We start from the raw sequence: 16393 nt of genomic DNA, 5'->3' as shown, positions 1-16393 counted from the left end.
TGGGTGAAACTGAGGGAGTACAGGACATGAGTGAGTGTGCGTGCATGCATTTGATAGTCTCTTAGCGTACACTTGCATACATATATCTGACCACCTGTTAGCATGCACCTTTGTTTCACCACAAAAAAAGGGAAGCAAAATGGACAAGCACATTATGGAGGGTCTGTTTGCCACAGGCCCTGGAACACATGCAATTGAAGAGGTGAGTGCATCTGTAAAATAGCATGTGCATGGTAGGAAAACTGCCAAGATGCATACAGTCCTTGCTGCACACGTGCCCCCCTCAATGTGTGGCTGTGCCTTCTTAATCACACTCTTCCTACGGCACAAATGCCAGTGGTTGCGTGTGCCCAGAACACTTATGTCGCATGGGTCCCAGTGTGTTTGTCCCAACAGAGCACAGGGGTGTGTGGTGGGGGGGAAGGGGGGACGCATCACATGTCCTGGCAGAGCACTGATGACACAGGGAGAAAAAGGAAGGCCCAAGAAGGTGCAAACTGATGGGGTCACGAGTGACAGCACACAGACCAGAGAACTGGAAAGAAGCAGAAGACAGACGATTAGAAAGAAAGAAATAAAATCAGTGGCATGCACTTAAAAGAAAATACAGGTTAGTGAGGCTGCAGCACCACGTGCAGGGCAATACAGTCCTCCCTCCCACACAGCACATGTAGTGCTGCCGGGGGGCCTCTAGAAATAAGACCTGAGCCCTGGTTGTCATCATGTCACTGTGCCTGCTCTAGCAGTTCTAGAAGAGGGATCCTAAGACGACCAGATCATCCTGGGAGATCTGTGGTAGCAGGGAACAGTCCATCCTTGTCTTACAAAAAGTAGCACATTATGGTGACTGACTGATTCCTGCCAATGCCAAAATAAGCAAGGCCTCAACCCTACCCAAGGAATCAGCCAGGCACTCCTCTAAGAACGGAATAAAAAGCTACACCTTGGTATCAGAAGCAAAGTGGAGCTGAGGACCTGGTCTACAGAACTTAAAAACAGTAACACTGGATCTGATAACTGAAAAACAAGACAGCTGCAAGTAGCTGCTTCTTGTCATGTATTCTTACCTCTAAAAGGCTCTCCCTTCACTAGTTCATTTTCCATGAACAAAACAGGCTTAGACGAGAAGAGACTGAAGGTTTGGAATGCAGGGATCTCTCTCCCGCCCATAGCGGACAAAACCACTACACTCAACACTCACTAACCCTTCTACAGTGTAATGTAGAACTTTTACTGTGCCCTAAGCAATTTCAACAAAATCCTAGCTAACCCAAAAGCCAAGTCAGATGTACAGTAATGTTACAAGAACAAATCACATGATCACCTAAAAAAATCCTGCCCTGCTCCCCCCCCCTTTCAGATTTCTTTATTTGCTGACATCAGCAACAGGTTCATGGAAGAACACAGGGTCTTGAGGCAAGTGGTGTACATTCTGTGACATGTCCTTGTAATGGTTTTGCTTTCAAAGGTTTGCACAGGCAATGTCATGTTTCTCCTTTCTACACCCACCTTAAACAAAGCTTTTATTACAGCATTCCTTGGATATGTTAATGCTTAGGATTAGGAGGAATCAGAGCTGACATTACCTCATAAAGCCTGCCCCATTGTATGAAAAATATGCATGGGAAGTAGAGGCACGAGGGAGAGAAAATCCTATGTATTTAATTGGGAAGAGATGACAGATCAGTCTCTACTGTCTCTCCAAGCACAGTGATGTTGATTTTCAGGAGGAGAAGCCTGACTGACAACTTCTGTTTTGTTGGATCAAATACAACAATGGAGGGTTTTTTTTTTTTTTAGGTGCAAAGACTAAGCAGCAGCTCTGTGCAAGATGTCTACTCCTGATGACACTGTGGTGCTTACACAGCATCACATTGACAGTCGGTTTTTAATGTATTCCACACTCATAGCCTTCCTGTGAGACAGAGAAGTGCTATTACAGTCCTCTCTCCATGCATCTGCAGCACAGAGGGACTCGGTGATCTGTCCAATGTCATAAGGAAGTATATGCCAGAGCAAGAATTTGGATCTGGTCAACTCAGTCCCAGCCAGCCTCTTCTGAGCGATTGTTTGTAAGCACACATTTGGCTCCACAACACCTGTGCAGCTTCTAGCCCTATAACACAAGGGCAATTCGTCTGTTTTGGCAGGCACCGTTTACAAATTCTTTTCCATTTGTACTTTTGTAAAAGGGTTGTTCCTGGCTTAATATGAAAATGCAGAACTTCCATTTGCAAGTGATGCCACCTGAAAAGTTGTGACACAGAAACCATGGGAACAGCATCAACTAGGACAGGCGTGAGATGCCAAATACAGCAGAACATTCAGTGACTCAGAGCAGCAGACAGAATCCCACAGTATTTGGAGCATGAAACAATAGCACAGGGCAGAAACAATCCTGCCAGCGCACACTCTGTTGGCATCCTGACTCATCACTCTGCCTGTATGCAGGCATCCCCATTAGTGGGGAGCCAGGGAAGGAGAGAATACTAAGTATAGACTCACAGTAATTCAGGTTGGAAGGGACCTCTGGAGGTCATCTGATCCAAAAGCTGCTCAAAGCAGGGCCAGCTTCAAAAGGTCTAACAAACATTCTACAGGATGACAGAAATCAATCTCTTCCCAATCAAGGTTCCATATAACAAACAGGCTTTCCAGTGACCTGTTCAAGCTTTCTGACATGACAGGGCAGTGCAGTGAAACTAGGGCAGTGCAGTGAAACTAAGGCAGTGCTTCAGAAAAAAGTTTCCAGCTGAGACAGACCAGGCAAAGGACTCATCCAAGGCAAAGAGTTGGAGCACACCAAGAAAGTTTTTCTTGAAGGGCAAAAGCCCTGATACTAGGAACATTAATCCAGCTCTAAATAAACCATAAGCAGATCTGTTACATGATCAGGTAACAGTGGGAAGCTTTGTACCCTCAAAGCCCTAGATAATTAGCCAGCTCTCATTGAGGATTCCGCTATGTGTTTCTTCATCCTCAGAACCTCCCCAGAAGACAACAGCACCATTATCATCCATGTCTAAGCACAAACACTGGAATTTCCAAGTGGTATCACAACTCACAGTAATCCCTCCAGCGTCTTACCTAACAGGCTGGCAAGGATGAGTCACTAGCAGCCCTGTTCCTCTAAAAGCTCTCATTCAAATCCCAAAAGAGACTATTTCAGATTGTTCTTTGAATGCCCCCTACAGGGACATTATGGGAAGAAAACTATAATTAGTTATAGGAGCAGCTTGACTAATTTTTGAAAGGAATTGTATGACACAGTAAATGCCTGGACTAGCTTCAAGTCTTAAGTTCTGAGCTAGAAAGTTCTCTTTCTTCCAAAACAATTTTTAATCACTCTTTCATAGCTGATGAAACAGCTTCTGTGGATAAGAATGCTCTTGTCTTGCTAATTTCTTGGCTTCAGTGTTTTCCAGTCTAGCAACACTGGATATGTGAAATGCTCTTTCCATTTTTCATTTTGAGTATGTCACCTTGCAGCTTCAATAAATATAGTCTTTTTCATGTGTTACAAAGGAGGTGGGAAGCTGTGTGCTGAGAGGAAAGGAATACATTCACCATCACATAATGGTGTTCAAGTTATGTGTTTTATAAAACTCCACTGTCTTCACAATCGTGCAAGCACTTGAAGTGTAAGAGACATCTCACCCACGTAGCTGTCAGAAGCAGATGAGCTCAGTCAAGCGGCGGATGCTTTGCACTGTTTGAACAGATACTATATAACTTCCCCTAACATCTGACTTAGGAAGGCTTGTTTATTCCCTGTTTTTAATACCACATAATCCAAAAGACATGCAGCAGGTCCCCTTTTCCTGAACTAGCCTAGCAAAGAGAACAGTGAAGGTTCTTCTGTCTCACCGTGCCGCCCTCCACATTGCTCGTTTCTCTGCCTCCAGAGCACGACGTTCGGCTGGAGAAAGCTCCTTTTCTTGACCACTCAGAAGCTCAGGACTCTGCATTCGCAATCGCTCTTGGTGCCGCCGTTCAGCTTTGGCTGTCCGCACAGGTGCCACTGGATCCCCTGCTCCAAGATATAATGGACTCAACCTGGGGAGAGAGAGAAACAGTGAGAGGTAGGCTGGCCTGGTCTACCACAACTCTTATCTGCCTATTTTCAAGGTAAAAGGTGATGACGGACACCCCTAATCTACTGTTTAGTACCATATCCAAGGACGTCACCTTGGAAGATGGAAGGACGTAAACCAGGTGAGTTTCTCTTAAGAAGCTGGTTCTGATCACAGTTTCCCTTTCTCCACAAAATCCTTCCTTTTATACCCTATGTCTGCTAAAAAGGTGGAGCCATCTGCTCCATCATCTGGCAGCTCCTAGGCAAAGGACATTGCTGATCCACTTACCCAGACGCAGAGTTGGTTCTCTGTTCAGGCTTGATTCCCTCTTCCAGTGAATTCCTCAGCGAGCTGCTGTTCTCATTGACCTCAGAGGGCCTACAGCAAAACAAGCATGGCAGCTAACAGTACCACAGACTGGCATACCCGAGAAAGGTTCAGAACAGATCCAAGCCCCAGAAAGCAACAGCTAGTTCAGTCTGAAGACACAACCCTTAATGATTTTGCTCAATAGCTCCTTCTCCATTGCCGCAAGCATTTCCTTGTTGGTTTCATCAATGTTCACACTCTCCAACATCAGAACTCATTTTCTTCATTTGGAGGTCAACCATCCACTAACACACACACACACTCTTCAAATGTAATGCATCGTGTTTGCTGACAAATTCTTGCACAGTTCTAGCCTGGCTCTTTCCAGCTGCCATTATGTGATGGGCAGCCTGGCTTTCCAGCTTTTTCCTTTGCTGATGTCAGATATGCATGAATGTTAACAAAGGACGACCCTCCTGGGTTGTAAGTGAATGCACATCTGGGCTAGGGATGAATTCTGAGTGATCTCAGAACAGTTATTCTCAATGTAGCCACTCTACGTGCAACTGCTTGACACGCTGAGGCTTTATGCTCATAACCAACTACTGCAAACTTCAGATCAGCTGAGATGTAGTTGCCATCTGCACTCTTAAGTTGTGCATGTGCAGATACTACTCAGTTTAACCTGTAATGAAAGGTCACACAAGCCTGTTTTCCGCAGGTTAAGAACATGCACACAGTTACTGTGGCTCAGTTGGCAGTGAGAAAGTTTATCATGAATCTGAGCCCTTATTTTTACTCCTTAGGTTTATTTTGATTAAATTTCAGCTTCTGTTCTAGTATAACAGAAAATATTTCAAGAAACACAAATTCAAGTCTATTCCACTGCCTCGCCTTTGTTCAAGCATAAATAAATAAGCAACTGAAGGTCATCTGATAGATCCAGCCTTGCTGTTCTCTAACCTCCCACATTTCAATATGAAACCAGTAGGGATAAGTAGGCCTTCACATCAAACCAAGAAGCTGGTTTGCATTTGGCTGCTGTCCTTCCTTAGAGCTGCCCTGTCAGCACAGGAGGTAGGACTCAGTGCATTCATTATGTGAGAAGTTCCTCAACAGAGACTGGACAGAAACAGTGGAGAGAAATGAGATTCAAAATGACAGGATAAGTGTTTTCAGCCACTGTAAGACTGACAGTAAAAGTGTGAAGAGAAGAATGTCCGTACCAAAGACTCAGAAGAGAGAGTCAGGTAAGAACAGCTTCAGCTTTATTCTAGTGCAACCTTATTTTTATCTGAAGTCTTATGAGAAGCCTTTTCTCATTCCCCAGTTCTGTGCCCAAGAATTAGAAAAACAACATCAAGGCAACCTGGAGGACAAGTCCAGGAGAACCAGGAAACAAAAACCTAAAAAAGCCTAAAAAAACCCTAAACCTAGCTTCAGAATCAGGCCTTATGTTGAATTAACTATCCCTAAAAATCAACATCTCTACATACCCAAGTGCACAGCTGAAGGAGCTATTTTTCTAAAAAGAAAGAGCTGGAAAAGCCTGCCCATTTCTGTGCTGAAGAAGAAATACTGCCCAGCCCTCTTCCCTGAAAATCACTGATACTGGGACACCTCTGACACATGTGGGTGGTACTGAGCTACCAGTCTTGTCTTACCGAGCTGCTGGAGCCTGGATGTTCCTTCCATTTAGTCTCTCAATCTTGTACTCAACTCCTTCAATGATGACACTGGACTGCATGCTCATCTCAGGCACCTGTTTTACCATCTCATCCTCTTCGGCCTCTTCCTCCAACAGAAGGGTACGTTTCTGCTGCAGTTTTCGAGCTGCCAAAATAAGACAGACTCATACCACAAAGCACTCGCTAAAACCCCACAAGGATGCAACCTCTGGACAGGTCCTTATGCTCATCATCCCTGCAAGTTTGTGCTGTTTTAAGTTCATACCCTCTCCATGGATGCCTTTGTTTCTCCTCCACTCCATTCATGCTTCAGATGTAATGAACTCTACATCATTCCCTCAGTCCCTCCTTCCACTAAACTTCCACTCCTGCACACTCTATAGAACAGATTTCCAACAGCTCATCATGCTGAGTGTACTCATCCTCAAACTGGAAGTTGTGTGCAGACTCTTCTGCCCCCTTCCCCAGACAGGGGGCCAGCCCTAGGAATCTGCACACGTGTTGATTCCGATCTTCCCACTCGCCTCCTGGAGGGGCCAAAGCCTGGAGTGCTGGTGACGGGCCTCCACACACGGCAGTGGACTGAGGAATCATTAGGCAGGCAGACATAAAGGTCACAAGAGGATGAGGACAAAAGGGGCCAGAGAGCAGGCTGCTGTCTGCGGGCAGGTATTCTGCAGGCAACCAGTCACCAGCGGTGTTCCTCAGGGTTCAATTCTAGGGCCAGTTCTGTTCAGTATTTTTATCAACAGCCTAGATGCAGGAGTTGAATGCACCATTAGCAAGTTTGCTGAGGATACCAAACTGGGAGGTTCTGTTGACTCTCTCAAGGGACGTGAGGCCTTGCAGAGCAATCTAGATAGACTGGAACATTGGGCAATCATCAATGACGACATTTTACAAGAGCAAATGCAGATTCTGCACCCAGAACAGAGTAACTCTGGACACAAATATAAACTGGGAGAGGAGTGGCTGGAGAGCAGCCCTGCAGAAAGGGATCTGGAGATGCTGGTCAACAGCAGGCTCAACAGGAGCACCCAAGAGGGCAAACCACATCCCAGGGTGTGTATAACCAGCTGGTCAAAAGAGGTGATTATCCCGCTGTACTTGCATTGGTGCGGCCTCACCTTGAGTACCGTGTGCAGTGCTGGGCCCCATCATTTAAGAAGGATGTTAAAGTACTCGACTGGGTCCAGAGGAGGGCAACAAAGCTGGTGACAGGGCTGGAAGGCATGTCCTGTGAGGAGCTGCTAAGGACTCTGGGTTTGTCTGTTTTGGAGAAAAGGAGGCTGAAGGGCGACCCCATTGCTCTCTGCAGCTTCCTGAGGAGGGGACATGGAGAGGGAGGTGCTGATCTCTTCTCCCTGGGATCCAGGGACAGGACGCCTGGGAATGGCTCAAAGCCGCATCAAGGGAGGTTCAGATTTGACATTAGGAAGCATTTCTTTACCGAGAGGGTGGTCAAACAGTAGAACAGGCTTCCTAGAGAAGTGGTTGATGCCCCATGCGTGTCAGTGTTTAAGAGGCATTTGGACAATGCCCTTAACGACATGCTTTAACTTTTGGTCAGCCCTGAACTGGTCAGGCAGTTGGACTAGGTGAGCGTTGTAGGCCCCTTCCAGCTGAAGTGTTCAAAAACCAGGCAGACGTGGCACTCTGGGACATGGTTTACTGGGCATGATGGTGTTGGGTTAATGATTGGACTGATGATCTTAGAGGTCCTTTCCAATCTTGATGATTCCTAGTTTCTACTTTCATTATAAATAATCCAGCCACCAAGCCAGGAAACATGAAATTGCTACTCTACCCTTAACTGGTTTACTGGTGGACTTGGTAATGTCAGGTTAATGGTTGGACTGGGTGATCTCAAAGGTCTTTTCCAACCTAAACAATTCTATAATTCTATGAAATATTCTATTCTGTTCTGACCTGTCTACCATAACTACGAAGTTAGAATGCTGCTTGGCCTCTTTTATTAAATGTTTTTAAAATAAACAAATGCAAACAGAACACTTGTGCAAGTAGGTGTGCCTATATGCTGAAATTTCTAATGCTGCAGTTTGCTAGCAGTGGGAGCCCAAAGCAGCAGAAATCTTTGTGTAAGTGCTGGAACTGCAAAGATCCAGATAATGTAACTTATTACTTTGAGATATTCAATTGGGATGTTTCATCCCAATCATCATATTGTCTGGACAATCTTCACCATGGGATCTCTCTTCCCCAGAGGGATTTTTTTTTTTTTTTTTTTTTTTTTTTTTAATTCCAGTACTCAAGAGATATCCTGATTAGAGGTGGTGTTTCTCCTCATCTACCTCACTTAGCAAATCTCAAACCAAGCTGAAATGCAAGCCTGAAACTCGTCATTACTCTATAGTTTCTCCTTCCATACTTTGTATCTTGATCTTTGAGTCTCCTAACATCTCTTTTAGCCAACAGTAAGAGTCTGACTTACCCAGATAACTTCCTGTGATCCCAAAATGACAAGTTGCAATTTCTTTTTCTTACCTTCCTTTCTATCTTTTATGAGCTTTCTTTTGCCTTAAAATGTATCCATATTCCTGAACTACTAAGTGAAAATGAGAAGGTTTCTAATGCTCTGGACAAATTCAGAAACAGCCTCTGAACAGGAATATAGGAGGGAAGGTTGGAAAGAGAAGACTAGCTATTTATAAAATGACACCTCCCCCAAAAACCAAACCCATAATCCAACAATTTACAAAAGAAATTCTATGATAATCTTTGCAAGCAACAGAGTCACAGCTCCCAAACCCAGAAGTCCAATCCCAGCTGTATTTTCTTATGGAACGTGACAGGATTTCAGAAGCCCTTTTTTCCACTTAACATCGTTCCTCATCCCCTTTCAAAACAACTCTCAAGCAGGAGGAAATTACATCAAAAACTATAGCAATAATTTTCCCTCCTGTTGCAAGCCCTGTGCAAAATCAGAGCAGCATACTGAGCAGTAAAAGCTCTGCTGTCATACAGCATGTAAGGATGCCACGGGCAACCCCATGTTGCTACATGTCAGCCTGGGCAGCTTACAAAGAAACATCATCATTTGTAGTAGCTTTTTAAAATTTTATTGAAGTGTTTACCAACTACAGGAAACCCTGGCACCACAGCACTTCCACCAAGTCCACGTAGTAACAGTGGACCATCCACAAAACTCCTTAACATTCACTTACTTCAAACCCATGGGCTTTTGCAAGCGCTGGATTTCTGGTGTGTGTGCTCTCTCATGCCTCCCATGGAGAAAGGATTCACTTAACAGACCAAATTTCCTTACACAGATTCCAACATACCTTCCTCTTCTTTCATTTTCTTCAGGTCATCCTCTCCTACCAAGGAGACACGCTTGGGAGGCTTATCCATCTGCTGTTGCTTCACCTCAATTTCGAAATACTTCTGCCTCTCACGGAAGGATCTCTGCTCAGGGCTGTGCAGTCCGCTGGGGCTGTGCGCGGCCACCTGCGAGAGCCACACCGGCACTGCCCAGAGCCACCAAACCAAAGCTCCCTCCCCACATCTCCCCCAGCGCGTGCCCCGCACCTGCTCACCCCAGCCACGTGCTCCACACCCTCCCTCGCCCTCCCCTGTGTGCCCACGCTGTGATCCTGTCTCCACATCCACAGCCCCGAAAGCCTGAATCCTCTGTGAGTCCCGATCCCGCTTCCAGCTCCAGCCACCAGAACTCACCTCCAGGGCAGTTTTGGGATTCTCTGTGCTGGTCTGACCAGGCAATTCCTAGGAATACAGAGAAACAGGCACGTTCTAAAAAGAAAGCTTTCTATCGCCACTCCTGCCCTCCAGCCAAGTGTCACCAACGCCACACAGACAGCAGCAGTCCCAGACATTAGCTGACAGACTGGTTCACAAAACAGTCCCAGAATTAACACAAGCCAATGCCACCTTAGGCTTGGCAATCATGAGTAATAAGGATTTAAATTGAGGGCTAAACAGAAACAGATGGTGACAACTTTTAAAAGGGCAGAAACTGAAAAACATAGGGAAAGAGGTGAAGAACAGGAGCAGAGAGCTTAGCTTAAGACGGAGGAAGCTTAGACTTTCTTTAAATCAAAGACGCAACTATCGAAAATTGACTTCTAAGAAGTGGAAACACTGTCAGGAAAGAAAGAAATCCATATTTACCAGAATAAATAACAGACTATTGGATGAGTAGAACTACAGGGGGCAGAAAAAGAAATTGACCACAAAATCCATCTGTGAACCAGAAATCAGTAAGGGTAAAATGAGAACTGCCAAGAAGTTATTAAAAATATGAAAGTTTTTTAATTATACAAATGAAAAGGAACCACAAGAAGAGAGCAAGTAGACTACTTTTAACTTTATTCAAACACACTTCAAAAACTAACAGAAAGTTTTAATTTTATCTAAGTAAGGAACACAATAATAGAGAAGGTAAGAATGAAAAAAAGAAAGGAAAAAAGCTTCTAGCTAAGAAGCAAATGTCTGGAAATACAAATTATTGCTGCTAACACAGAAGAAAACCTAAGAGCTCAATACACTCCCCTGCAGGGACAAGATAATCACTGTTCAGTGAAATGACTGTTGAAACTGCAAGTCTGACAAGCATGGATTTTTAATTGACTTGTTTAATTTGGTGGCAGTTCATGTCTAAAAAATAGCTAATATATTCTTAAAAAAAATCAAGAAGCAGGCAAAAATAATTTGAATGGAGCAGGTGCAATGAAGATTAATCTAATATCCTTCTTTGATAATACAAATAATTTTTGAAACAAAGGAACTGCATAGATTTGTCCGAGACTTCAAAGATCAGTTTTGTGGCCAACCTTGCTTAACATTTTCACTGCCAAATTTGACTCAGAAACCAGGAAGGTGTAAATAAAATTTGTGAATGGCAAAGACAGATTCACAGAAATGCAGAGTTGTCTGAGACCTCTGCAAATTATTTCATTCATCCCACTCCGCTGAATGGGAACAAGCGTTGTCAAAATTCAAAATAGTTTGGAGTATCATCCTGGAATGACAGGTTGATTTGAGGAGGATGAAAAGAATTTAATTTAATAGTGCAAAATACAAGGTGATCTACTTCAGGATCAGTAACTGTTTCTTAAGCCACGATCCATCAGCTAGAGCCTTTGAAGCTGGAGAAGTCACCTGTGTACAAGATACAATCTGACTCATGAACTTAGGTCATCTGGTGGGTCACAGATGCCAACAGAGACAAGTTCCAATTCCTTTTCATCCTGGACTTAGCTAACAACTTCCTTGAGCTTCTACTGACAGTCATCTAACTCCAAGTAAATCAGTCTATAAAGCTAAAATGGCCAAAAATCAACCCTACCAACAGTAAAGAAAGATCTGTGATCTATATTAATTTACCAAACCAGATCAATATGAGGCCAGATGAGCACCAATGCAGGACAAGGTGACAGTGGGAGGACAGGATTAGCTTAGATATAACACAAAGTTGTCGTCACAAGTCACTGCAGAATAGCCATAGCTCCCAGCGTAGCATGATTATGAAAAAGGCGAGTGTGACCTATTGACATGTAAGGAAAGGTATTGTCAATTGAGATTCAGAAAGAAAGAAAAAAACCAAGCAGACAAACAGTACCACAGTAAAAAGAAATCTGTGAAATAGGATCTCTCATTTGCATCAAAGATGTGCCAGCAAGAATTCAGACAGGAACACGTGAAAAGGAAAGCAGCAAGATGATTAAGAGAATACAGGACCTTTCCAAACACGAGGTGTCAAAGTGGACAGTGTTTTGCTTCTTTAGTTTAGTAAATGAAGTGACAGTATGATTGTCTACAAACAGACAGCTCCAGAGATCTCGCCTAACTGGAGTACTGCCATGCATGGATACAAGCTCTTCTGGAAGCACAGGCAGGGAAGACAGCATGGGTGATGCCTCAACAGCACGCTGAACACAGGTCAGGACAATGCCTTTGCAGAGTAAGGGCTGGCCACATACTGGGCTGCTGGAGTGCAGCCAGCAGGTCCAGGGAAGCAATCCTTCCTCTCTATTCAGCACTTCCATGAGCAGCGTGCCCAGTTTGGAGCTCCCCAGTACAAGAATGCCACTAACAAATTACAGCATGTCAAGTGGAAGACCATCAAAGTGATTTAGGGGGCTGCAGGACGTGACATTTGAAAACAGGCTCAGAAGGCTGTGCTTGTTCAGCCTGGAAAAGAGGAGGCTCAGGAAAGGGGAATCTAATGCCTGTATTCAACTTCCTAGAGGGGGGTTACACAGCACAAGGTCCGACTTCTCAGAGGTGCGCAACAAAAGGATGAGAGGCAACAGACACAAGTTGCGGTAAAAGAAGCTCTGATAAAACACATAGAAGAAAAACCAGCAGAGATGGTCATACGCTGGAAGAGATTGCCCACAGTAACCTCAGAATCTCCATTTTTGGAAATTCAGAACTCAAGTGGACTGGGCCTCAGCAACCTCCTACAACTTCAGTGGTTGCCCTGTTTTGCATGGAGGACCGAGGCAGATCACCTCCAGATCCACCTCATCTAGCCTGAATGGTTCCATGATTCAAATCCATGGAGGGGAAAAGGACTGGTTCCAATTAAGTTAAAGATCAAAATCTAATAAAAAAATTTCCCAGAACAGGTTTAGCCTGACCCTGGACTCTGGAAGTTCAGAATGATTCTTCATATCAGAACAGCACCCTAATGGCCGGGGAGAAAAACAGCAACATGAAAAATTCAATGAGCTTTCAGGACTTGGTATGTTTATGGACAGGACTCTGCAGGGTGACTGTCCACAACATGAACAGACTCCAGCTTCCAAAGGGACCTCAACATGCCCCTCCTTCATGACAGCTTTGTTTGGAGGAAACAAATCACTACCTTCTTCCTTTTCTCACACTTCCCTTGCTCACCTGCAATGCTCAGTCTTCTGTTTGTGTAACATCCTCCCCAGCCAGCACTAGTTACCTGTGTCTCAAGCAGAGGGTGTGACAAGGGCACTGCTGCAAAGGTCTTGTATGCTTGCTTGACGTTGATGGGGATCTCGTCAGGAGAGGGTGGTGAAGGTGGCTTTTGCTACAGGGACAGAGAGGGAAGGTGAAGATAACCACAGATGTTATAAAAAAAACAAACATGGGGGAAACACAGCACAGCTCTCAGCCTGCAAAGCCTGAAGAGTGGAATATGTAAGTCTCATTTATTTCTTGCAGTGGCTGTTGTACTTCTGTTTATTAAATGACCATTGTGTACTTCTACACACTTCAGGGCTAATGGTCACAGTCTCCTAAACTAAAGTGGCAACCCATTCAGGGATCTATAATCTGGAGAAGACCTGCCTTTGATCTCAAATTTTCCCTTCACAGAATTCCACTTACTGAGAAACATCTGATAAGGTCCAAGAGGACCCTCCTACTGCTTGTCACTTGTCTTTGCTGGTCTTTTCCTCACCATCTTCCCTGTGACCCCTCCTATCACAGTCAGGGAGGAAGAAGACTTGGGATGACCTGCTTCAAAGCATCACAGAAATGAACGGGAGTAGAGGGGAAATGACACCACCAACTTCCTTTCTAGATTTGCTCTCTAGTAAAAAAGCAAATCCCCTGTAGCTGCTTCACTCCTTCAATCCCTCTAGCTGCACTAACTCGGTTTCAGGTGTTTGTGGTTTTTCTTTGTCCTGGACTGAGGCTAAATTATGTTGTTTGATGACGTTCCCTTCTGCACAGGCTAAAGAACAGCATATCAAGATCAGAAGAGATTGTAAAATATGTGAAACTTGGCCAATTACATGGATTATATATAGCTGTTTGTCTGCAAATCAGGTCTTTAATTTGGTATCATGTCATACAAGCTTCAATAAAAAGAGAAGGGCTATATTGCAGGTATACAAGTCTTCTGTCGTGACAAAGACCAAAATACCTGAATCTTTCTCTCCCATCAACATGCAGCCCAGGGAATATGAAACTTTCAAAAAGAATAATTTTGCAAATCATAAAATTTATTATCAGCAAGATGATATTGGCTCTTGCTCCAAGATGCAAGACGTCGACAGACAAAGGTTCTGAAAGATTTATGCCTCAACAGAACCCAACACCTCATAAATAAGAATCTAAAACTGTAACTGCTCTAGGGATTTCAGCCACAATACAGTTTCAACAGTGCTAACTTCTTGAATGGGTAAGTGAAGACACCAGGCAGGCTGGTAAGGCTCATCTATATTAGAAAAATGAATGGGATGTGACTCTACTTGTGAAGAGTATGGGCTCTTACCCAGGGCATCCAGACTGATGCATAAACACGACCAGCCTTAGCTGGTCTTAGCTAAGGCATGTGATCTTTAAACTACCAAAGCACCACTGGGAAGGGTGTGTTCAGCCTACCCACCAGAAAAAGCGGCACTATAGCAACCTAGGGCAGATAGACATAGCTTAGCAAGAAGGAACTGCAGGCCACTTACAGAGTTCTGGATATTGAAGCACAGCTCAGGTTGCTGGAAAGGATTGGGGCTGTCCCCGTCCTCCGAATTATGTGAGGCAGCATTTTGTCGCACTCGGGAAAGAGGCTGAATGACGCCTGGCTTGGTCTGCTTGTGTCAATACCACATAACAGGGGGAAATGCAGAGGAAGGTGGCAGGGGAAGAGAGAGAGAGAGAGAAATGAGCAGTTAGGGCAGCAAGATGTCTCTGCCATGCAAGTAAATAAGACAAATCCATGCACCTGAGCTCAATTCCTCAGCTGTGCTGCTGACTCCAGCTACCAGACTGGGAAGGAGAACTACTGAAGCAAACACCAAACAATGCCTCTGGTGCAAGTATTTTGGACAGGAAAAGAGATTCAGACAAGTCAGGGTCATGACAGGACCAATGGGTTACAGAGAAGGCCAGGACACAAGGAAGAATCTGCCATACAAGTAGCAGCTGCAAGGGTCAGAGGGGTATGGCATGAATATGTCAAAGCTTGGAGAACGTAAGCATCATGAATGGGAGATGCAATAGGGAAACATCAGCCAGGAACAGGTATCGGCAAAAGCTGGGGATGAAAATTAACTGAGACCCAGCTAGGGCTCCAGTTAGAAATGCAGACATAAGAGCGGAGACAAGAGTCTGAGATTTGACCTAGATGTCATCACTGTTGGATGCTGTGTGGAAGTGAACAAAGCATCTAATACTAAAGAGCACAGAAGCAGGAATTGAGTAGGCCAGCAAAAACTACATGAGTGAAAGCTGCAAGGGTAAACAGGACTAAAAGCTGCAAAAACACATGCATCAAGTTTTCAAATTGACAATATTTAAGACTTAGTGCATACATAGAAACTTGAGGTATAGTGGAAGACTGAAGAGGACAGAATAAGAGCCAACAGTGAGACTTGCAGGGCTGGAAGCGAGCACACACGGAAGAGGCAAGCTCTGTGTGCTGGAGAATGCACAGGGACACTACAATAAGGTCTCATGGCAGATGTACTTACTGATTTATTGTCATCCTGTGATGTAATGAAGTTAATAGAAGCCTGAAATGAGAAATACAGATGTAAATTTAGAGTCAGTACCGGAAACCTTTAGTTTACCCTGCTCCACGCAAAAAGAAACACAAAACTCTCAACCCTAACCCCTGTCCCGCCACCTGCCTTGTGCAGGGAAAAGCCCTCAAGTCCCACACTAACCCCCACCATACCTTCTTCTTCACGTGGGGAGCAGTCCAGAGCCCACCCACAAGAGCTTCTCCCAGTTCCTCTGCCATGTGCGAAGGCGCTCACAACTCCCTCTGCAGTCCCTGGGCACTGGCCCCCGCCTCCCCCATCTCCGCTCCAGCTCAGCCGGTCCTGGCCCTTTGGTACATCCCCTGCCCTCTGCACTTGCTACTGAGCTTGAGCAAAGCCATCAGCACCACAGCTGCTCTGCCAGGAAGCGTTCGCAGGTGCTGCCTCAGCAGCGGCTGGTAGGGAACAGCCTCTCGCGCCTTGGCCTGCCGCCCCGGGCGCTGCTCTCTGCAGCAAGCCCTTGGCACGCACCAAGCCCCAGAGCCAGGGAACGCGGAGCAGGAGGAAGGGGCGAAGAGCAGCGGTGCCGGGTGACAGCAGCGCGGAGCAGCAGCGGACACTGCACACCAACAGGCACTTACAAAGCGGGTCTCCCTGCCTGAGAGGTGAGCAGGCCGAGGCGCTGCAGGCGTCTGGAGAGGGGCAACACCAGGGAGGATCGTCAGGGGAGAGAATGGGAGAGAAAATGAAGAGACCGGGTTTTCCGTGTGAGAGGCTGAGACAAGCACCTTTCCCAGCACAGCGACTGCAGTTACTCAGAGCTGTCAGCGTCCCCACACAGCTCCTTGCTGCCTGCCACGGAGAAAGGCCCTCGGCC

General features: G+C 45.3%; 1 protein-coding gene across 3 annotated transcripts in view; it reads right to left on the bottom strand.

Annotated features, from left to right (window-relative positions):
* SCRIB (scribble planar cell polarity protein) overlaps nt 1–16393 on the bottom strand; it is a 113970-nt gene that overhangs the window by 13014 nt on the left and 84563 nt on the right. Inside the window, exons 32-40 of one of the 3 annotated variants that reach the window (XM_075704908.1) lie at nt 16158–16208; nt 15505–15546; nt 14497–14622; nt 13011–13118; nt 9770–9817; nt 9376–9541; nt 6050–6218; nt 4365–4454; nt 3868–4056 (exon numbers count right to left, since the gene is read on the bottom strand). In XM_075704908.1, coding sequence (XP_075561023.1) covers nt 3868–4056; nt 4365–4454; nt 6050–6218; nt 9376–9541; nt 9770–9817; nt 13011–13118; nt 14497–14622; nt 15505–15546; nt 16158–16208 — 989 coding nt within the window. Of the gene's footprint in view, nt 1–3867; nt 4057–4364; nt 4455–6049; nt 6219–9375; nt 9542–9769; nt 9818–13010; nt 13119–14496; nt 14626–15504; nt 15547–16157; nt 16209–16393 lie in introns of all 3 variants that reach the window. The other 2 variants (XM_075704909.1, XM_075704910.1) reach the window with 2 other exon arrangements.

Source organism: Pelecanus crispus, chromosome 2, assembly GCF_030463565.1.
Source record: "Pelecanus crispus isolate bPelCri1 chromosome 2, bPelCri1.pri, whole genome shotgun sequence".
NCBI lineage: Eukaryota > Metazoa > Chordata > Aves > Pelecaniformes > Pelecanidae > Pelecanus > Pelecanus crispus.
Note: the sequence above shows the minus strand (reverse complement) of the source record. Positions and strands in the feature narration are given on the sequence as shown.